The sequence below is a fragment of the Pteronotus mesoamericanus genome, unplaced genomic scaffold (genome assembly GCF_021234165.1).
Source record: "Pteronotus mesoamericanus isolate MK-2021 breed Mesoamerican mustached bat unplaced genomic scaffold, CSHL_Meso_final scaffold_167, whole genome shotgun sequence".
NCBI classification, from domain to species: domain Eukaryota; kingdom Metazoa; phylum Chordata; class Mammalia; order Chiroptera; family Mormoopidae; genus Pteronotus; species Pteronotus mesoamericanus.
In genome coordinates, this window is record NW_026555308.1 from 7932943 (window position 1) to 7956294 (window position 23352).

The 23352-nt window shown below is 42.5% G+C and overlaps 1 protein-coding gene and 1 non-coding gene across 2 annotated transcripts in view; both read right to left on the reverse strand.

Annotated features, from left to right (window-relative positions):
- The window catches only part of GRIN2A (glutamate ionotropic receptor NMDA type subunit 2A), a 366398-nt gene that overhangs the window by 134582 nt on the left and 208464 nt on the right, over window positions 1–23352 (reverse strand). The window contains exon 2 of the mRNA XM_054589568.1: window positions 8797–9389. Coding sequence (XP_054445543.1) covers window positions 8797–9389 — 593 coding nt within the window. The remainder of the gene's footprint in view (window positions 1–8796; window positions 9390–23352) is intronic.
- LOC129083990 (small nucleolar RNA SNORA73 family) lies at window positions 19051–19260 on the reverse strand. Its single transcript, XR_008530553.1, has one exon. It is a non-coding gene; the product is annotated as a small nucleolar RNA SNORA73 family (small nucleolar RNA).

The following is a 23352-nucleotide window of genomic DNA, read 5'->3' on the forward strand; positions in this document are numbered from 1 at the left end:
TACCTTCTCAGTAATTGGGTCAGGAGTCCAGAGTTAAACCACTTAGTACATGGCATTTTTCAAAATGGATATCATTGCTCCAAAGATGGGCCCAAGACCGAATTTGACCCAAAGAAGCTATCCCAGGTATTGCTGACAACAAAATTAAGGTCATGAAGAAAGCAGTCTCAGAACAAAAATGACACTGCTCAAAGAGCAGAGTCAACAGATCACAGGGAAAAGAACCAGAACCTTGATCATACTGTACCTGAAGTCCACCCTACCCCTGGCATTCCAGTCAAATAATTCAATCACAGAAATGAATTAGTTGATTATTACCTGCAGCAAAAATACCCAAACTCCCATCTGAGGACTAAGGATAATGTATTTAAAGTAACTGGCACAAAGGAGACACTTAATACATGGTAGGTTGTATCAGGGTACTTTAACACTTCCATTATATCACATTTTGAAATATATACATTTCCATAATATAACTTATGAAACTTTAAGTTTCCCTTTCCTCACCCATGGTGATGTATTAATTAAATTTAAAATTTAAAATGTCTTTTTATTAATAGTGATGGAAATGAGCACAGGTCTCAGGAGAGCTGTTCCCTGTCATGCAGGAAACTGAGCGGTACATGTTTATTCCTAGTGTTTGGATGGGACTTAATGAAATGAAACAAATTCTCAGGAAATTGGCTATGGGGATTTGGGCAAGAGTACACCAAACATCAGCAGATCAGCCAATTCATTCACCAAACTTTGGGGCTTGTGTAAAAATGTGGCTGGCCTCCCATGCCCACGCAAAACCCAGCTAGCATCACCAAGATGAACAGTGACTCCCCCATTTCTGGGATCCACGCCAGCCTTTGAGGCACCAGGAGCCTGCAAAAGGGCTCAGTCACACCTGCAGGCAGGCATCGCTCACATGGAGGCAGGAGATGGGGAAGCAGAGAAGCAAGAGGACAAAGGCAGAGCAGGTGAAGAGGCCCGTTCCAGTTGTCTAGCTCCCACCTGGAAGGGATGACAAGGAGGGCTTCTGTCCTACATATGAGGAGGTACATAGACACACTTCGGGGAGAGCAAACAAAAAACAGCTTGTAAATGAACAAGCTGAACAAGCCCTGAGCATTTGCCCCTCACAATGGGCCACATGCTCCTCTCTTGTGGTAGAAAGAATTTTTAACTTTGTTGTTTTATGTGACATCAGATGTTTCTCAGACATGTCAAGAATAAAATGTGAAATCTAATGAACAAAATGAACTAACAAGCAAAATAGAGACAGACTCATAGATAGAGAGCAGGCTGACAGCTGTTGGTGGGGGTGTAGAGGGGTGGCTGGGGGCTGGGGAGGGAAAGGGATTGAGCAAAAAGAAAAAAAAAAGGAAAAACTTATGGACACAGACAACAGTGTGGTGATTGCCAGGACGAGGGGGGTGAAAGGAGGTAGAAGACGGCACAGGGGGATAAATGGTGATGGGAGGAGACTTGGGGTGGTGAACATACAATACAGTGTACAGATGACGTGTTATGGAATTGTGCACCTGAAATGTGTATAATATTGTTAACCGGTGTCACACCAATAAATTCAATTAAAGAATAAAAAGAAAAGGTATTACATGAAAACAAAAAAGAGAATGAAATAAAAAGTAGAGGTTGTTTCCCCCTTCCTGAAGTATAGTTCCTCATCTCTTCAGATCCAAAGCTTGGCTCACCATCTCTGTCATGGCTCTAACCCAGTAGGGCATTGATTTCCTTTGACTCAAAGGACTCACTGCTCTGATGATTTTCCTGGCAGTTCACCCTGTGATACATTTTACTTTACTACTAGGTTGCACTAAACCCAGGTAGGTTAGCAATGGCCACAGATTATAGGTGTTTAGAAGGTCCATAGTATTTATCACAATATCTAGCACACAGCAGACACTGTACAGACATCTACCTGACTCACAACAAATCAAGATTGGGATAGGAGTCTCCATTGGGGGAAAAGGTAGCTGAAATTCACAGTCCAGCTCTTTCTCCCCATCATTCTCCTCCTGCCTCAGGCATCAATGTGCAGTTCCTCATGGTCTGCACCTGGTCCCTCCTCTGATTCTTCATTTTTCCCTGTGTGATCTCACCTAACCCTGGGGCTTTAACTGTCATCAGTAAGCTCAAAACCGAGGTATTGAATTTTCAGTCTGACCTGACTCTTCTCTCCAATGGCCTACTTGAGATTTCCTCATGGATGTCTTAAAAGTGTGTTCAATTGAACATGTTTGAAAGTAGATGTTTTTGCTGACTCACTCTCCCCCAATTTGTTTCTTCACCAGTTTTGTAAAAGGCACCATCATCTGTTCAGCTATACAAGTGAAAAATGGTTGATTATCACATCTCTTTTATTGCCTTATGGTCATCTATCAAGTCTTATTAATTTTACCTTCAAGAGATGCATTAAGCCTACCCACTTCCTCCAAGTCATAGGCTTCTCTCTCTTAGACTATGCCATGGTCTCCTAACTTGTCCTAATGCATACACCAAGAAGACCCTCTGCCCCCAATATACTCTCTGCTAATAGGCACCAGAGTAAGAAAGAGGGTGCTTTTCTTTGTTTTGTCTTTTCCCAGAAAAAAAGTTGCAGCAAATTATTAGTGTATGTCACCAAATTAACAAGTTTCAAAATGAAAACTTTCTCATATTCAACCCTGGAGGAAATAAATCGATATATCTTTGCTAGGCATGCTGGTCCCCAAAACCAAAAACTTGCATCTGGACTAAGGCAAATGTGAACAATATTTCTGCTTTATGTATGACCCCCAATAACCCAAACCACCTTTCCCTCAAGGTAAAGGCACAGCCAATTTCTGATCCTTTCAAGTTGCCAGCATCAGGTTTCTACCATTTGTTAAGCTAGTCATTGGATGCCAATTGGAAATGATTGACTTGCATTGCAGGGTTGGCATACGGTGCTTTTGACTTCCAGCCGAAAAAGAGAGGGCTGCGTTCCAGCAGAGATGCCACAAACAGTGATGATGCTGAAGAGAGGCTGTTGACTTAGCTCTCAGAATGAGCACATCTCCCACTTCTTCTGGGTCCAACAGGACACATGAGGAGTCCAGATCAAACTATACATCTGGTTCAGGGAAGAGGGAGAATTAACATCTGCAGGGTGAGAACCACATCCTAGATGCTAGGCTAAGTATATTGTATGCATTTAAGTGTCTCCATAATCCTCTATGGTTAGAATTATCTGTGTTTTCAATCAAGAAAATAAAGGCACAAAGTAGTGAAGTTAAATGCTCAGGACAACCCAGATAACGAGAGGGTCTGAACACAACACTGTCCAAACCCATATCCCACAAAGTAACATAGCTTCATGGAATGTGTTTTCAGTACTCAGTATGGCGCATGCCCCTGGATTCTCTCACTACATATCTCTTTAAGACTCAGCTTTTCCCCTGTTTCTCAGTCCAGAGTCCAAATCAGACTTACAGCAGAGACCCACAGAATGGCTTGGTCTCCTGGGTGCCTGCTGTCATTGCCAGAAATGTTTGTTGAGCATATGGTGATCCCACAGATACATATTTGCAAAAAGTTATCACATTCACCCAGTTTTAACTCTGGTCAAGCTCAAAGAATCAACTGAGCAGGCTCCTTTACTGGCATTAATAAAGGAACCAACAGTGATCATTCTGATTATCAAAGAAAAGTGTGCCGACCAGGATAGTGCAGTCTCTTAATGGGTCATTAAACCAGGAACTTTTCCTATGGTTATTCTAGAAACAAAGGTTGAAAAAAGCATCAGTGTAACTTGGTTATGAATTAAACTCACTCTCACTTACATACCTTCCATCCCTTTCCTTCCAGTCATGCTAATGATTTACAATGTCGTTGCTTCTGAAAGCAGAGATCTGACTTCATAAATCAAGAGGTTAATGTAAAACACATAAGTGGTCAAGTTAGGTGTCATCAATTAAGGCCAAAAAAAACTTCCCTTCAATACTAATGCATAATTCTCCCAGGAGAAGATGTTCTTTTCTTACTTATTTGGGCTATAGATCTACTTGAGCACTCCTATTCGACTTGCACAGCAGTAACTGCTCCACTCCTACTCCCTTGACTAAAATGGGAGCGACAGGACATACAGTTGCAATTCAGTTGTTAAAAAGGTAAGATTGAAACATGCTTCCATTTCTCACTTTCTCTGCCTGTGTATAGCTTGCAGTATAACAAGTGCAAGTTAAAGTAATAATAATGATGGTGATGATTATCATTCCCATAAGAAAATAATAAGAAGGCAGTAATGGCAGTTGTGAAATACAGACAACCCGCCAGGCACACTGAGAAGTGTTCTACATACACACTTTCATTTCGTTCTGCTACAATAAGACAAGATGACTATAAACACACATGCACACATTTTAGAGGGGGAAAAAAAACACACCTGGGTTCCCAGAGTTAGAACTTACACTTGGTCAGTATGTAGCAAATTCAAAAACAATTCTGTCATATTACCTGGACCATGAATTTCCCTATGCAACACTGCCCTTCTCTCCCCGGCCATATTCCTCCCAAGGCAGTCCCTTGGCAAGAGGATTTAGAGCTAAAAAACATCTACCTATCCCTTCTGCAGTCTCCTCAATCACAGTAACCATTTACAGGCTGTTTTCTACATGCCAGGCTGTGGACTAAGGGATAGGTACTTTTCTTATCCCATGTTTCACCTGCTCCTGAGGGAGCAGACCTGAAGGAATTAAGTAACTTGCCAAAAGTCTTAGATCTAGGAGAGTTCCGATCAGGTATTCAAACCAGGCAGCCTGGCTGCAGTGCCCAAACTCTTAGGCTCCATGTCACCCTGCCTCCCGCGGGCCCCCATCCACCAGTGAACTGGACAGATTTTTTGGAACAGAACTGGACAAGACAGCTTAGGTTCCACACCAGCAAAACAGGTAATGGTTTACCTTCACAGTTCTGGGAGTTGCCAGTGCTGTGCTCTGTGCTTGGCGGTGGAACAGATGTTTAATAACTTTGCGGTAGCGAGGAGGTTACATAACATGGCTGAGCTATTTTTGAACTTTGGAAAATGCTGACTGCTCTTTTCAAAGTGCCTTCTGTAAAACCAGGAATGTTAAACTAAAGAATATTTCCCCTTTTCCCCCACTTTTATTTATTCTGAAATCCCAGAAATGGAAACAGGTCCACAGTAAGATCATTAGCACATCATCCTCAGCAAGCCCTCATTTGCACCAGTCAAGCATCGTAAGCAGTAAGTTGTTACAGTATCCCAACAACCCAAGCTCTGTGCATAAGATTATAAATCATACCCATGAGGACCACCAGGGACATAACTAGCTAGCCCTGAAATGTCATGCTCAACCAGTCAAAGCTGGACCCCAGATCCTCTCAGTAACACATCATGATAACATCAGGTGTGGCTTCATCTGAACCTCTTCGGAAGCCATTAACATATTTCCTTCTACATAGAAGGAGTAATGAAAGCTATTTGTTCACTAGATGCTTTACAAAAGAAGACTTTTTAATCCAGTGGAAAATGTAACTTTTAAAGCTCGACGTGAGAACACCTAGCTCTAGAGTCCGGGCTCCACTGAGCAAGCTGATGGGTCCAACTCAGGCTGAAGATGTGTTCTCTGCCTTCAGCCACCCAGACTGAAGAACCTGTACTATCAACAACCTAACTGCCCATCAAAGGGGGATGATTAAGTAAAAGATGGAACACTTATACAATACAACACAGTACAGCAACTGAGCAGAATATGCTAGAATTACATGTATCTTCATGATGAATCTTGAGAACGTATTATGTTGAGGTAAAGTAAACTCTAACACATTAGACTATTTTTGTACCTAAGGAAGAACTATATTTGGTCTAAGGTTGCACATACATTTATATTGAAATACAAAATATGTATATGGATTTGAATGACACCAAATTTACTGAAATGTTTTTCTCTGTCATAGAGAGAAAGGGAGAGAAGTGGGACTGGGCAGAGGTATGATCAGGATTTCTACATTATCAGTAAGGTTTTATTCCTTTTAAAATTTTGAAACACACATGGCATGATAACCTTTGTTCTCTGTGGTAAGTATTGGGTGGGTGTTTTAGTGGACTCTGCACTTTTCCATACAATTCTTTTTCTTTCAGTATTAGAAAAAAGAGTTCTTGTTATTTGAGTTTGTTTTTAGATAAACTTCCTCTATCCATATCAGTCTGTACATTCTTAGAGGGGCAAGGTCATACAAGGACTAGCACAGGGTCCATTGGATGGTAGGAGTGATTTTTGGAGGATGAAAAGATATAGTGCCTTTAATCCTTTTCTTAAAACTGCCTTCTTTGGGCTTTCTCAAGCTCCCAGGCCTTGCCTGGCTTTTGGAATGTCCCACTCTTTCCTGTGCGTGTTTACAAAGCATGTGATAATGAGGAAATGTAGTCAGGGGCCTTAGCTTGTGCCAGATTCCAGCCTCTCACACTCGGTGAGCACCACTGGGCTCCATAAATGGAAAAAGTTTCATTAAACACCAGGCAGTGGATGATGGCTTACCACACCTGACGCATTACTTCTCTGGGACTGAAATACCATCTACAAAATTGCTGCACTAAAAAGCATAACTCCTGGAAATAGCACAACAGCATTTCACAGCAGTAGGATTTTTTTTTTTTTTTTTTTAGGAATAGAATTTGGGGTGGTCACTGGAAAGGAGATCTGAATGCCTCGCCAATTATCCTTCTCAAATTCCTTTTCCTACATATATTATATTTCAATTGCTCTAAAATTGAGTTATGTTTCCATAAAAATTACACATTTCTGATATTCCAGCTGCAGGGCACTTCTTATAATGAAAAGTAGGAATCCATTACCCTAGCTCTTGTCTTTGGTTGGCAGCAATCCTGTCTCCGTGAGAGGCTCCCATGTTTCCTACTGATTTATCTCTGCTCCTGATGTTTGAACAATTATTTAGAATGCTGAAAGTGGCAATGTAGTCACAGGACTGTTAAAGAAGGGACGAGGAGAGGGAAAGGGAAATTTCAAAGAACCATGATTTCTTAATTCAAGAGTTTTTCAGGGTTATGCCAATTTTATGCCCATATTACACACATGCACGCACACACATTCACACACATATGCACACTCCAGCCCTAGCCCAGAGATAATCCCTGAACTATAGCAGATTCAAAGTCCTGAAACCTTCAGGAAACATTTTAGAGGGACGTGTTCCTCTGCTAATAATAAACCAAACTAGTCTGCTGACTGTAGTTTCTGATGACCAAAAACAGCTTCACTGACCACCCTGACAGTCATTAAATAATTACTAGGTACAAGGCACTGTGCTAAGCAGCACTTTTCATGCATCTCCTCATTTATCCTCACAACAACACCTAGAACATTGTTTCTCGATGCACAATCCCCAGACCAGCAACATCAGCATCTCCCAGGAAACTGTTAGAATTACAAATTCTTGGAGTCCACCCCAGATGTTCTAAATTCGAGCCTCTGAATAGGGGGCCCCACCAATCTATGACTTCACAAGCTGTCCTACTGATTCCCACACATGTTGAAGTTTGAGAACCGCTGCCTAGAAAGTTAGATGCTGTTATCATCGCTTTGGAACAAACACCTGAGGCCTGGAAAAGTAAAATGATTCTCCAAGTCATATAGAAAGTGGCTGAAACAAGATTTAAACCTTAATGAGTCTAACTCCAGAGCCCAGTCTCTTAATCGTGGTGCTACACTGTTCATAATGTGAGAGATAAACATGGATTAAATCAGCAAACATCAGACAAAAACAGCAAAATGGATGTACAAGTGTAATTGTGCTATATCTCAACAGCTGAGCCATAATGCTGGACCATAAACAACACTGACACTTTTCAGAAACATAAAATTTAACTTAAATGTCCACCAAGATGGGGATCGTTATATAAATTATGATACATCCATGTGATGGAATATAAAGCAGCTTTATAAGTGGTGTTTGCCAAGATTTCCAGTGACCTACAGAAATATTTAGGATATAAGAAGGTAAGAAATTCAGATACATATTCAGAGAGTAGGAGCACCGGTGTGGCCAGTTTCCCTCAATGTTAACATGTTTGTGAGAATGTGGGAAGTCCACTGATTCCACAAAGCGCTGGTATGAATATAAATTGGTATAGTTATTTTGTAGGCAAAAGAAACTTAAATTTTCAAATGCACATGCTCTATGACCCTCAAAGTCTACTTCTCAGAATCAACCACAGAGATATACATGAGTGCATAAAGAGACATGTAGGATGTTTAGACTACATTTTAGTTTCTAGTGGAAAAAACATAAAATAACCTAAATTTCTATCATTATGAAATTTGGATAAATAAATCATGGTATGTTCCTACTGAAGAATGCAATGTGTAAATTACAAAGAATGTAGATATTGATATATATGTATATGCATATATCTACACATACACGTGTATATACACACATACATTATAGATAGAGAATTGATGGATAGATAGATAGATAGATAGATAGATAGATGATAGATCTCAAAAATAGGTCTCCAAGGTACATTATTGAATTTTAAAAAAAGTAAATTGCAGGAAACAAAGCATAAAGTAACTTAAAAACAAAAGGAGAGGAAGAGAGGAAGAGGGGAGGGAAGTGCAGAATCAAACAAGAAAAGTCCCATACACACATACACAACATTCTCGATTTTTAGTGCACATTTTCAGCAATGAGTATGTATTGCTCTTAGTATTTAAACAAACAACAGCAACAACACCAGCACTCTGATCCCAGGCAAAGAGAGACAAGCAGAGTGTATCCACTTACTGGTGCAGAGTGTGCAGGGGGGTTTCTGGCTTCTCTGTCTGCCCGTAGCAGCTGGCCTTGGCCTCAGGGATGTAGGAGAACCTCTCCAACATGGACGATGCAGCAGTGGTTAGGATGCCCAGGCCGTCCCTGACTCTCGCCTCCAGGCTGTAGTCCCAGTCGTCGTAAGAGACTGAAATGAGTCCTGATGGAAACTCTTTGGGAATGAGCTCTGTGTTCCCAGAAACCAAGCTGGGGACAATCCAGAAGAAATCATACCCGGTAAGGCCAAGGGAGCGGGCCTCGCTCAGGATGAGGACAGCCTCATCTTTGGAACAGTAGAGCAAGATGACAGAAGAGTGGATCTTCTTCAACTGGACTTGCGTCTTCGCATCCTCAAAGGAAGTGTCCAGTGTGATCACATTCTGCATGTCCCAGCCCACAAAGCTATTGTCCACTGTGGTCTTAATGAAACTGATGAAGTCCCTGTAGCCAGGGAAGATGGTTGTCACCAGGGAGAAGACATGCCAGTCATAATCCTGCATGATCTTCAGCATGACCGTGGCTTGTTGCTGGATGGACGCTCCAAACTGGAAGAAGGTAGACGTCGGATCCTGCCAACAGGTTAAAAAAAGGAAAACAGGATGAGGCAGAAGGCAGTTTATAAAGCACCATCTGTCTTAGAAGGTTTAAAGAATCTCTTTCCTAGAAGTGAAGGAAAATAAATCACATACCTATTCATTCTCAAACATTCCTGAGCACCTACTATATGCCCCACCTCAGAACAGATACTGGAAATCCAAAGATGAGAGAGGCCCTGGACTTACAGCCCACGTTCTGGTACAGTGAAGACCATCTGTTACTTTTGCCATCCCATCATGTACTCTCCTCATTTTCCTCTAGCTCATCCCATTCACCCCGCCCCTTTGAGTCCATATGTTTCCAACAGAATGAACTCTCTCTGGCCCCCAGGCTCATAACAGGAAAATGAAGCCAACAGAGACAAAACAAGATCAGTAAATAGAGACAGATACCTGATGACACACTTAGACCACCTGGAGTCTGCTGTGCCTGAAGTCATTGACTCTGGACCTGTTGGCTTATAAACCAACAAGTTCCCATGTTCTCTTGAGCCAATTTGAATAGAATTTCTGTCACTTGAATTCTAGACTCCTGTGTAATACAGAATAAAATAAATGCTGAGTGGATATCTATCTGCTCAATCACCAAATATTTGGTGAACACCTAATAATGCAGCCACATCATTTAAGAGCTTGGAGAAATAATAATATATGAGACAGACACAGACATTGTCTCTGCCATCATAGATCTGGTAGGAATTTAAAGAAGAACAACTTCCATAAACTGGGGGCTGAGAGAGACATAAAAGGATGTTGAAAGAGAATCCAGGTGAGGAGGAGGGGGAATGAGTGGACATTGGAGTCAAAGGAGTCCGGAGAATACATGTTGACTATTCCAGGAATTGGAGATAAATGCATTACAGCTTGTGAAATAGAGGGGATGAGATGATGTTGAACAGCTTGGCAGGAACTCTATCATATATGGCCTCAGGGATTATGTTCAGAGGCTTAAGCCTTATTCTGAGCATTAGGGGAATCTACTGAATACTCTTATGCTGGAAAGGTAACTTGTATTGGGTCCAAGGGCTTTTAATAGTCCTAACATCTCCCCAAGTGTATGATCTAATCATGAGAACAAATTTCCATTTAGAAATGGCAGGTACTACGCAACAGAAAGAAAAAAAGAACTACTAAACTTCGCGACAGCATGTATGGAACTGGAGAGCATTATGCTAAGTGAAATAAGCCTGGGAGCAAAAGACAAATACCATATGATCTCACCTATAAGTGGAACCTAACCAACAATACAAAGATGCAAGGAAAAGAAGACCAGCAACACTGAAAGGAAAAGAAACCAACAGAGACGAGAGGGAAGGAGGGAGGGGGCAGGGGAAAAGGAAGGGAAGGGGCAAGTCAAGGAACATATAGCAAGGACTCATGGACAAAACCAAAGGGGAAGAGCTGAGGGAAGGAGGGAGGGAGGGGGCAAGGGAAAGTGGTGGGGGGTAGGCAGAGACAAATGTATTTGAAAAAATAAAATAAATTTAAAAAAAAAGAACATTAAAAAAAACAAAACAAAATGAACAAGAAGAACAATGGATCTGCATCAAATTTTGCATTAAGCTTGAACATTTCTCCAAAGAAACTATTTGGATGATTGAGGAGACTATGGGCAACTGGTGATTGGCAGCTTCATCATGACAACGCACCCACTCATGCATCACATCACATGAAGTTTTTTGGCAAAACATCAAATAATTCAGGTGATTCAGTCCCCCTACAGCCCAGATTTGATGCCCTGTGACTTCTGGCTTTTCCCAAAACTAAAATCACCTTTGAAAGGGAAGAGATTTCAGACTGTTGATGAGGTCCAGGAAAATACAACGAGTGGGAGAACTGTGTGAAGGGGCCTGAGGCATATTGTCATATATACAATGTTTCTAGTATCTTGTAGCTTCTTCAATAAAAGCCTCTATTTTTCATTTAAAAAAAAAAGAAATCAACAGAGACAAGAGGGAAGGAGGGGGGGCAGGGAAAAGGAAGGGAAGGGGCAAGTCAAGGAACATATAGCAAGGACTCATGGACAAAACCAAAGGGGAAGAGCTGAGGGAGGGGGCAAGGGAAAGTGGTGGGGAGTAAGCAGAGACAAATGTATTTGAAAAAATAAATAAGAAAGAAAAAAAAAGAAAAAGAAATGGCAGGTAAGGCATACAGTTGTACAATTTACAAATTACCTTCACACCCCTTGACCCATTAAATCTCCATGATAATCTTATGAGGTTGCTATATTGTTAACTGGGGGCGGGGGTCGGGGGAGAGGAAAGGCTCAAAATGGTCATGATTAGTAAGTATCCAAACTTAGGTTGTGATTACATGTCCAGCATCCTTTCTAACACAAACCACAGCTTTCTTGGGATAGCTGAAGATCTGCCTATGGCAGATGCTTAAACTATGGTGCAAAAATGGCAATGAAACAGAAGGTATAGCTCTGTGTTATAACAAAACAGGGTTTCACAAATGCTAGATATATTTCTTCCTGGGAACCAAAAGAATTCTCAAAGGGTCCTTATTGTATCGCAGACATGCTTTCATTTTGCATTCTGTATTTATCAAGTGCGCTTAACACAGACTTAGTAGTACGGCTATGGGGATTCCATTGTGTGTGTGTGTGTTTTAAGACTTCTTTCAGAACAATACAGTGTAGCTGTACATCTCAACTCTTTGAATAAGTCTGCATAGAATTTCATGAAGGCTCTTACTGAATGGAAAGCTTTATCTGAATGGCCCGAAAGCTATAGTTCTTCAAAATACACCCCTTTTCAAAAATGTATGGGTTAAGGAGATAATTTGAGTACAGTATGGCTTGAAGGCAGACAGAAAAAACAGGAATAAATGCCTGCTGGGCCTTTTCCAACATTAGAGTTCTATGAATTTTACCTAATTAAATCAATTAAAGTAGAAAACAGATTTAAAGACTTTGGATAATTATCTTTTTCCCTACAGTAGCTTTTGGAGAAATCCAATATTCTTGGATTGATTAATCATTTTAAATCATCCTCAACAAGACTGTGAACTGCTGAAGGGCAGAGATTTTGCTGTCCTCATCTTAGGAGCTGGCAGAAGGCTTGGCACATGACACATCAGTTAATGGAGGGTGAGGAAATGCATGAGTGAATGAATGTGTGAATGAAGTCTAAGAAGAATGTCCTTGGTTTAAACATAAAGTAAAAAGGAAGAATTCAGTATCTGAGGTTGCATTTTGTATGGCTCTTGAATGTCATGTCCAAAAACCAAAACCTTTCAATATCATCTCTCTGCTTTCCTGAGGAACCACGCCTCCGTCAAGCACCCAAAATACATTTAGTGTGTCCTTTATTGATAAGGAAGAGAATACAGAAGCCCTATAAGCCTCTGCAGGTGTCCACAGAACCTCATTAAAATATAAAAAAAGCAACAACATAAAAAAACCCACGCACAGAAGAAAGCACAGAAGTGAAGTCACAAGGCAGTTATATTCACCAACCTCATGCACTGTCAGGTGCCTCTTAGAAAGAGACTGAAAAGTTCAAAACTTAATTACAAAAAAAGCAATAATTCCCAAAGAGCAAATATGCCTTTGAGGAAGCTAGTCACCAGTTAAATTATGACCACAAAAGGCAATAGGACTAACATCTTCTTGCACTGAGAACACGAGGAACAAAGAAATTTCTCAGGAAGACATATGCTAAGGATATGGCTACAACCCAATAAAAAAAGGTATCTGAGACAACCCACATACATAATTAGTATTGGTGGAGGTTAAGGTCAAACATGCTAGATGTAGGAGTTGATGGTGTGTGTCATGCTCCAACACCCTTGCTCCATGTACAATGAGCTATACATGATCAGGGTACCCATGAGCAGCTTTGTGCACAAAGCAGAGCTGTAAGCAAGTGCAGCCTTATCTGGCTCTCCATGCAGAGAGCAGGGCACGGCTGCATAGGGAACTTTTTGAAGGGGAAAGATAATCATAAGGATAGCAGTTTATTGGCCAAGAGTTTGGCACACTGCAAGTGCCTTATCTTGTGCCACCACCAGCCCCCTGTCTTGCAATACTTTAATCCAAGATGAATCTCTCCTGTTATCTCATTAATATTGTGATCCTCATTAATATCTTCTCCCAGGATGAATAACAGTGTAATTTGTGGAGTCGGACTACCCAGGTACCAGTGCTAATTGCATGGTCTTGGGAAAACTCAACCTTTCCAAGCCTCAGTTTGCACATCTATACAATGGGTATGGCAATGGTAATAATTATTCCAGCCAACACACCAGAAGTGCTTATGCTATGACAGTCATGTGGCTCAACACTTTCTACATAGTATATCCTTTAATCTTCCTAAGCTTGTGCTAGTATTATCCCAACTTTAGAAATGAAGAAACAGTTACTTTTCTGGGGTTACACAGGTAGTAAATCAGGTTTGCCTGCCTTCAAGATTCCAAGCTTTTCACCCCTACACTATACTGTTGGCAATGATACCATTTCCTCATAGAGCTGTAAGAATTAAATAATCTCTCTGCACAGAAATGTCCAGTATAGCACCCACCACATACCACATTGTACACTTGAGCTTCTCAACAATTTATCCTGTCCATGGCGCCTGACACTTATCCCGCCCTTTACACTACACTGCTGTACTCTACTCTACTCTATAGTCACCTAGGCTTCCCCTCCCAGACTTGTCACATTCAATTTAGATTCTCTAGCCTACTCCTGTATGCACACCAGTCAAGCCTTGGAGTTGAAATATCATGGGCTCTGGGATCTATTGGACCTGAGTTCAAGTTCTGGTTCTGTATCAGCTAGCCATGTGACTATGGGTAACCACGTAAACTTTCTGCATCTGAGCTTCTTGCTTATACAATGGGAACTGTGAGCACCAATCTCACAGAGTGAGATGGGATGTCTTATAGAGGAAACAGGCTCATCTACCCATGTGGATTCCAACAGCTTAGGGGCTCCCCTCCATGCCTGCTGTCCTCTAGACCACAGGGACATGCCAGAAGCCTAAGCTGATCCTTATCCTATTTCAGACATTAGCATCACCAGATCTATCAGCATGTTAGTTTTACAGGCCCCCTGCTGCCCCACCCTGGCAAACCAGCCCACTCACTCTGAACCCAAGGAGGCAGAATGAAGGGAAGGCACTGTCTTTTCTCACAGTGATGAATAATCCTTTGGAGAGAAACTGTCACTCAGGTCCTTCATGGACCTCACGCAGCTACCTCAACCATTTCCACCAACATCTGAAACAAACTTCAAAAACCACTGTGGAATAAAGGCATTGCAATCCCCTCGAAGGGATGGAAGCAAGAGTTATTTGCAAAACAGAATTGCACAGCGAGGCACTGAAGAGGCTCACGTTTAGCTGTGGGTTTTTCTAAGGTAGCTTTATGGGCTGGCAGGAGGTGATGGGGGAATTTGGCCATATTCCCAGAGCCTGGCAGCTGATATGCCAAATGGCCCTTTCTTTCAGGGCCCTGAACATTCTTCCTGTTTCCTGCCTGGATAGCAAAGGCTGCCCCTCCTGCACTTAACCTCCTCCTGCCGCCACTCAGCCTGTCCTTTTCAGATTCTAAAGATCAGTCTCTGACCACCTCTGGCACCAGCTTCTCTGGTAGCGTGAAGCAGTGGGAGAGGAACAGATTTCAGACACCCACTTTGGTTCTGAAGCAAAAGCAGTTCTCTCCTCATGCTCACTGCTCTGCAGAACACAGAACAAACTGTTTTAAACACAGAACGAGGGAGGCAGGGAAGTGTGGGATTCTGGGTGTCTGCTCTCAACTCTGTGTTTCAGTCCCACATGACTGAGGTATCACTCTAACGTTCTAGAATGTTCCAGAGCTTGACTGAGTCCTCAGGGTGAGATCTGACTCCATGGGTTCCAAAGCCTGATGTTTAACAATGTCTGATAACAACTTTCATTTCACTTACTCATTCACAAAGGCTATAAAGGACACTGACACCCATTATCTCTTTGATTCTAACTCCCCAAGAGATGAGGCATTGCAAGTTGTTCTAACACTCATGGATACCATTTCTCATAAAGACAGAGGAGGAGAGGTTAAGTGATTTTCCTAAAATCCATGTGGCCCCATACTGACAATAGCTCAGTTATTGCAAAATGTCATGCAATGTTTCTTTACACACCACAGTGGCTCTTATTTCTGGCTCCAAAAGAAAACCACTTGGAAAGTTATTTAAAAATACCAATGCTTGTGTCCCATGCCAATCCAACTGAAACAGAATTTCTATAACTTGAGTGTATGAATTCCAACACTGACTTATGCTTTTCTGTGTCTTATCTCGATGTCAGGATGTTATTCAAGTTAGTGTCTTCAAAGTCTAGCACAATGTCTGACACACAGTAGGGGCCCAATAAATATTTGGTGAGGAAATAAATGAGCAGGAAGTTCATCCCCAGGAAGCATGAGGGAACTGGTCATTGTTATCAATACTGCCTTCATTTCCATAGCTTATTTTCCTTCTTCCTATGAGAGTGGATACTAACAAAAGGGATAACAGTGAGCCCTGGCTGGGTGGCTAAGTTGGTTGGAGCACTGTCCCATACACCAAAATGTTGCGAGTTCTATTCCCCATCAGTGCACATACCTATGTTGTGGATTTGATCCCCAGTTGGGTGTGTGGGAGGTGGTCGATCAACGTTTCTGTCTCATATCTAACTTGTCCGAACTCACACTGCTAGTACCTGGCAGGGCCAGGGCTCCAGACCAGGTGATCTGAATCTTGAATCTGGATGCTTAGCTGCTGGGAAAGTGATTTCAGCTGTGCAGAATAGGAAACAACTGTGTGTGTGTTCATGTGTGTTGAATAACCACCACTCAATCTCCCTTTTTAAATGCTCACCCAAGGATATATTTATGGATATCAGAGACAGAAGAAAGGGGACAGAGAAGGAGAGAGAGAAACATTGATGTAACCAAGAAATATCAATTGCCCACCTCCCATGTGCGCTCCAACCAGGGATTGAAACTGCAACCTGGGTAGGTACCCTGACTGGGGATCAAACCTGTGACCCTTTGGTGTATAGCAGACACTCCAACCCACTGAGCCACCCTGTTAGGGCCCATTCAATCTTTCTTTAGGCACCCAACCAGAAAAGAAAATCCCCCAGAAATGAGAATCGATGTCAAAGATCTCACATCAATTGGCAATCAATTTATGTAGGAGACTGGGGCTGAGAGGGGAAATCACACTCAGTTGTCATTTCCCAAAAGCACATCAGGTCTATCATCCACAAACACAATATTTCATCTCAAGCAACCTCACCTCTTTGGGCCATTTTTTGACTTTTGTTCTATCCTTTATTTTTCTTCTATCAGGGAGGAAGAAGGGGTCTCTTCCCACATTTACTACTGCAGTTAACCACCGTTCAAGCTCAGAGGCATCTATTATTTCTTTATCACCCCACAGGTTTATTTATTTTTCCTTTCCCTATTTTTACATTCTCATGTTCAGACTATCAGCAGTTCTCTCTCAAACTATAAAGACCCTACTCCAGCCTTGCCCCTCTCCTCTCTTACCCCTCTTCCACACCGCTAATGGAGCACTTCTTAATATTCAAATTTGAGGATTGTGTTCCCCTGCTTAATTTTTTTCAGTAGCTCCTACAAGCTTCACGATAAAGTAGAAACACATGCCAAACCCATCACAGTGTGGATTCAAGCATCTGGGGCTCAGCATCTATCTCAGTACCTGAGAGAGGTCAGGTACTCCATAAACATGTAACAAATTGAATTGCTGAATGATCTAATAAAGCCAAGTTCTTGAGCTTGGAAGGAAAAAAAAAAGGAACCTTCTTATTTTCCCCTGTCCATCATTTTCCCAAAACACATCAGCCCCATCACCCACAACACAGAATTCCACTCCAAGCAATCTCCACTCCTTGGACCATTTTATGATTTATGTTCTATCAGCCCAGTTTGCTTCTCTCAGAAGCAAATCCACCAGCATTCTTCTAAACTAGCCCAATACTGCTTTGCTCTGCTCTCTCTCTTCCTCACTCTTCAAATAAGGAGTTTAATATTAAGCTTCTGGTGACCATGGTGTTTCCAGCTAGGGAAGCTATCCAAGGTGGCTGGGGTGTTCTGATTCAGAAACCAGGAAAGGAACACCAATTTTAACCCAGAGTATGTGCACTAGTCTCTTGGAACAGAGTGGAGGGGATGGGTATTAGTAAGATAATTTATAAGAAGAGCAATACAATTTGGGGATCAAGGCATGAAGCCATGGAGAGCCACCAAGCCTTCAACCACATTTGAGCCTAGGCTTCCAAAAAGCACCTACTGGCCACATGTGACTATTTAAATATAGACTTAAAGTAGTAAGTCAAAGTAAATACTTGGTTTCTCAATCACACTAGCCACATTTCAAGAGCTCAATTTTCTAAACTTTAAAGATGATGCTCTCCTACCCCTGCCAGGTTCATCCCTAAAGATGCCAATTCAGTTGATCTGGGACAGGGGCCAGGATTTTTTTTTCCACCCTGGGTAAGTATAATGTGCAGCCAGGGTTGAAAACACTCATCTAAACCTTCACAATCCAACCTGGTAGCTGTATATCAGCTCATTTGGGGAATTTTTTATGCTTACAGATTTCTAGGCTCCAGGTCATCCCCACTGAATCACAGTCTTCACAAGGAGCCTTAGAACATGCATTTCCCCAGCATATGCTGATGGACAGCAAGATGTGGTACAGCTAAGTCCAATTTCTCTATTTTCTAAGTGGGGGAACTGAGGCCCCAAACTTTGAATGACTTTCTCCAAATCAGTGATACTCCATGAACAGACACAGGGCCTCTTGCCTCCTAGTTTGGTGCTCTCTTTGCTGTGTCATGATGCCATCAGGTATGAAATGTTTTCTATAAGGAACAAGGGGTTTATAGGAGGGACACAGTCTTTGCTAACATCCCACCTGGGATCTGCTTCTTACTGCAAATGAGTTATTTAACTTATGCTTCTATTTCCCCACCTGAAAAAAGTGGAATAATAGTAACAACCACCAATTTAGAGGGTCGCTGTGCATATTTTCAGAGATAATGCACATTAAGCACTTGGCATATGGGAGGTACACAGTCAGGTCGAGTTGATTTTATAGTGGTGGTGATGGTAGCCTTGACTTTGTCAAGCCCCAAGTCCCACATCCATCATGGACCTCTCAGTGTCCCACTTCCTATTTATTCCTCCCCTTGTGAATTTTCAGAATCTTTTTCTTCACCTCCCATCCCTCAGCCCTTACTTGTGTATGGTTAACTAGTTGCTGAGAGGCATGTGTCTCGCCTGACACTCAGAGTAGAATTCTGAAGGGCAGGGCATCACGCCCTTCCGAGTTCTCCAAACTTTGCATGGTGTTGGGCCACTCTCTTGGGAATGAAACTAAGAATAGTATTCTGAGTCTGCCACTCTGCCAATGGGCCAAAAGGAAGACTAGTGCTTTATGTGTTTGAATGAACCTGCTAGATGTACTGCTCTACAAAGAAACATTCATCTACTGATTGCCTTTCATTGATTCAGTGAATTTAGCAAATTTGGTCACATATCAGGCATTCTTCAGGGGAAGTGAATCTAGGGAAGAAGGCTACCAAAGTGAAGGTCCATGCTTTTATTGATTCTGTTCTTTTCTTTTCTCCTATGCAGATGTTTCCTGCATGCCTTGTCTCCTCAGTCATTGTCCACAGGACTCTGAGAAGCTGTAGGAATATGAAAGCACACAATGAAGGCCCAGCTTTCTCTCCAACATTGTGGAAAGGACTGTACATCATGGGGCAGAGCCCTATGCTTCTCTGCGCCACTTGGACAGACCCCTGAGAGGAGTGACCTGACCTCCTGGGGGTACCCACATTGGATGAAGTTTCTGTTATTATGGGAGGAGATAGACAAGGAAAAAGGAAATCAATACATAGAATAGTTTTCAGGAAAGCAGATGATGCAATAATCCAGAAGTGCAGTGTAATGTAGAGGAGCTCCACTTTAGATCAGTCAGTTGGCTACATTGGTGCTTATTAAAAGAATGCCAAGGAAAAGTCAGCCAAGGAAAGCTGAGGGGTAGAATGTGGGTAAGGAGAACTATCCAGGCAGAAGGAACAGCATGTGCAAAGGTAGGAAAGGGTTTAGCAAGTTCAGGGAACAGAAGAGAGGTCAGAACAGCTGACATTTAAAGGAGAGCGGTGAGAGATGACCTAGGAGAGTAAACAGGTTGTATCATTCAGTGAGTGTCCTGTGGATCATGGAAAGGGGTCTGAATTTAATTCCTAGGTCAATTTTATTCCAAATAACTTCTCTGTTAAATTCAGCATTAGTGTCTCCCAGCAGGGGAGCTGGGAGGGAACCTGGAACTTCAGACATGTTGGGGTTTCATGTGAGCCAGCCCTGTTCTTCCCTTTGGAATTCTGATATGTGCTCAGAGGGCATCCTACACTGAAGATACTGTAAAGCATGTAACTGTTGGCTATATCATTTAGTCAGTTGGTAGCCTAACCATGAATAATAAAGCTAGAAATTCCATGTCTACGTGGATAGTCCAGACTTTGTCTCAGTTCATCATCAAGAGCCAAGCTCTCCTTTTACAATGCTACAGGAGAGATGCACAAATGTATGGAGAGATGTATTCCTTGACTCCAGTTGCAACTAGTTTAGGACAGTCCAAAATCCTCTGCATTATTCAAGACTGCATGATTGATGCTCTTGGCCCCAGCCTGGCTTTCTGGATCATTAGCAGAGCTGGCCAAGAAGTAACACCTGCTGAGATTCAGGCCCTTATTTTTATGCAAGGACATAGCAAAGGTGGAACCTGGCTTCATCCAAGTGCTCTCTCAACCTGCAGGTGAGTGCATCTGACTCAAGTCTTCCAAACAGGGTTGTTAGCAATTACAGATTGCCTGAGACTACACAAGAGCATCATTTTGTTGTTGCTATGTTTTATTTTGTTTTTGGCCAGCCCCAACTGTAACTAAGATACTGGCCTTGCTCTGTGCACCTGAAGACTTTTTTTAGATCCCTTTTCTTAGAGAAGCAAAAACCTCCCTTTGACACATCTTAGGCTTTTGTTATCCTGACCACTGATCTTTCTTTCTTTCTTTACTGTTAACAGTGAATTTCTGCTGGGAGCCACCCTTTCCCCTCTCTGGGGCAAGCCAATTAGCTCATCCACTCCCCACAATGTCAGCAATTAGTTCTAGGGTAGGAATATGTCCCAACCTGCTCCATTCAGACTGCCTCTCAGGATTTGTGGAGAAAACAACTAGGAAAAGACAGTTTCTCTTACTGTTAGATTTGAATCTGGAAGGACATTCAGCCAGAATTTCTGACAGTCACCTGCCATCCTGCCACCTCTTATACCATCCTGAGAAAGAAGTCATCAAAGCCAAAGGTGAAGCTGAAAGATGGAGAGTCACCAAGTTCTAACATCTCTGTTGAGCATCTTGTTCAAGCCATATCTGAAGCAAAGTACCCATGTTGTCATTACATGTACCAATAATGATCTCTTTTTATTTAAGCCAGTTTAAATTAGCTTTTCTGATGCTGGCAACCAAAGATTCCTGGTGCCACTTTGGCTAGGGAAAAAAAGAGGGGGAGAACAATATGATTCATTCCTCATTCATCTTCCAAACTTAGATCAGAAGAATGCAAACCACTGGGTGGTACGTTTCCCTTCACCATCCTCCCCTTTTTTTTATCCATGCTCTTTCCCACCCCTGTGGGGGGAAGCTGTCTCTCTCCATATCTCCCCCTTTCCTACATGAGCTCTTTATCCCTTTTTTATTGTTGATTTTTCTTTAATATGCCTCTGTGATTGATTTCCTCATGACCCAGATGGAAGACATGACCCAGATGAAAGACATGACCAGTCACCACCAGTAATAATCACTTGTCATTAAGCTGTTCCAGAGAGGAGAAAAGCAAACAGGTCCTGTTCATTAAGTCTTCATCTCTGGCTGTCACACACAGAGGGACTGCTGCTGAACTGAAGGAAGTAGCTTTAATTTTGGAAAAAAAGAGTCTCAGGCATGCCCATACACTTGCTAGGGACAGGGCCCTGATGGTAAACATTATAGTAGAAATGCCGTCTTCAAAATGCTCCACTGTTCTCTAAGCAATGTCCACAAATAGCCCTGAGAGCTGAGCCTATGGAGGAAATTGCTTCTCCCTTTGGGGGTCTGTATGTCCATGCTATTAAAGGCCCAGACATTTGGTGCCAAATAGACAGAGGGATCAAGCCTTAGCTCTTTCTCTTACTAATGTCAGGACCTTGGGCAAAATCCTTAATATCTTCAAGACATTTTCTCATTTTTAAACTGGAGGGAACATTAGTCCCTACTTTAAGGAGGTTGTTGTGATTGTGATCATGCATGGATTGCTCTTGGCACATAAGAGCTTGATTAACAGGAGCTGGGATGGCTGTGGTTATTGTCACCATGAATTAACCACAAGAACAACAGCGAAACCCAAAACACTACAGTCCAGCATAGCATGAGTGCAAACACAAATAGTCCCCTGTGGCTCTTTCCACATGTTTCCTACATGTCCTGATAACAGTCTGACACCACGGTTCCCAAGAAGCTCTCACCATGTGCCAGGCATGAGCTGAGAACGGGTTGACAACTTGGCCCAGTGTTAAAACTGAAAGCCTGGCATCCCTGGAACTCCTCTAGTTCTAAGCAAACCACAACCAGTCCTCAGTCTAGCAAAGAGTTTCAAGTACATTTAGTCCTCATACTGACATTCAGGAAAGCATTTGTGCTCCCATTTTACAGTTGAGAAAGTTGAGGCTTATAGGGACTTTTTTTTTTTACTTTAGTAAACATGGGAAACACTGGGAGATCTTATCCCACTGCAGACACCATTAAGTGGATGCCGGATGGAGCACTGCCAACAAACTCCCACGTGGCACCCATGTTCTGGTCCAGGGACCAAGCTTTGAGGTGCAATGTTGGAGAGGCTCAGTGGCATGCCCAAGGTCATGTGCAGTATTTGGCAGAGCAGAGGTCCAGACCTAGGGGACTGACCTCACAGAAGCCTTCAGTTATGATGCCAGGGGGCCTCTTTCTCCCAGGGAAGAGTGGGGAGTGACACAAGACAGTCTCTGTTGTCTGACATTCTCACCTCTGCATGTTTCCATCGGACCTCCAGGCTGTGACAGCCATGTGTCACAACTTGTCAGTCCTGTCGTCTTTTCGAACAACGTGCTTTCAGTAGAGACTGTGAGTCAGAATACACTGCACTCCATAGAAGGGAAGGAAGAGGGGCTACCCGGGGGTGAGCCACACTCCTCTAGGGAGAAAGCTGGAGTTACCCAGGAACCCAGCGAGTTTAGGGAGATAACCCATCATTCAGTAGGTGCCTACACCCTTCTGCTTGGGAGAAATGGTTCCACTGGGCACGAAGCCACCCCTTTCCTGCATGTAGGTCCTGCTGCTTTCAAGCTTAAGGGAGAGGCTGAGTCTCTCGGGGCCTTTGTGTTTTCATCTTTGAAGTGGACCTAATGGGACTCTGGTTACCTGGAGGGGTGCCAGGCATCAGTGACACAGGGATGAACAAGGCTCTGTGAACTTCAAAGTAGGGGACCAGTATGCCAGCTTTTTGGGTACAAATGAGCATTGCCGCTTTCTTTTTCCCTTCCTTCCCATCCATCCCTGAGGTGCTCCCAAAACACACTGTCCAGGCCTTTGTTGGGGATCTCATCACAGGTATTTTAAGTGCCTTTTTAAAATATCTGTTTCTATATGACTGGATTAATGCTAATTCATCTCTGAAGCAACAGCATCCAGTCCAGCTCCTGGTATATGAAAGAGCCCAGAACACATTAGCTCAAGGAATAAATAAGCCAAGGGAAGGAAGGAAGGAAAGAAGGAAGGAAGGGAAGGAAGGAAGGAAGGAAGGTAGGAAGGAAGGGGAAAGGAAAGGAAAGGAAAGGAAAGGAAAGGAAAGGAAAGGAAAG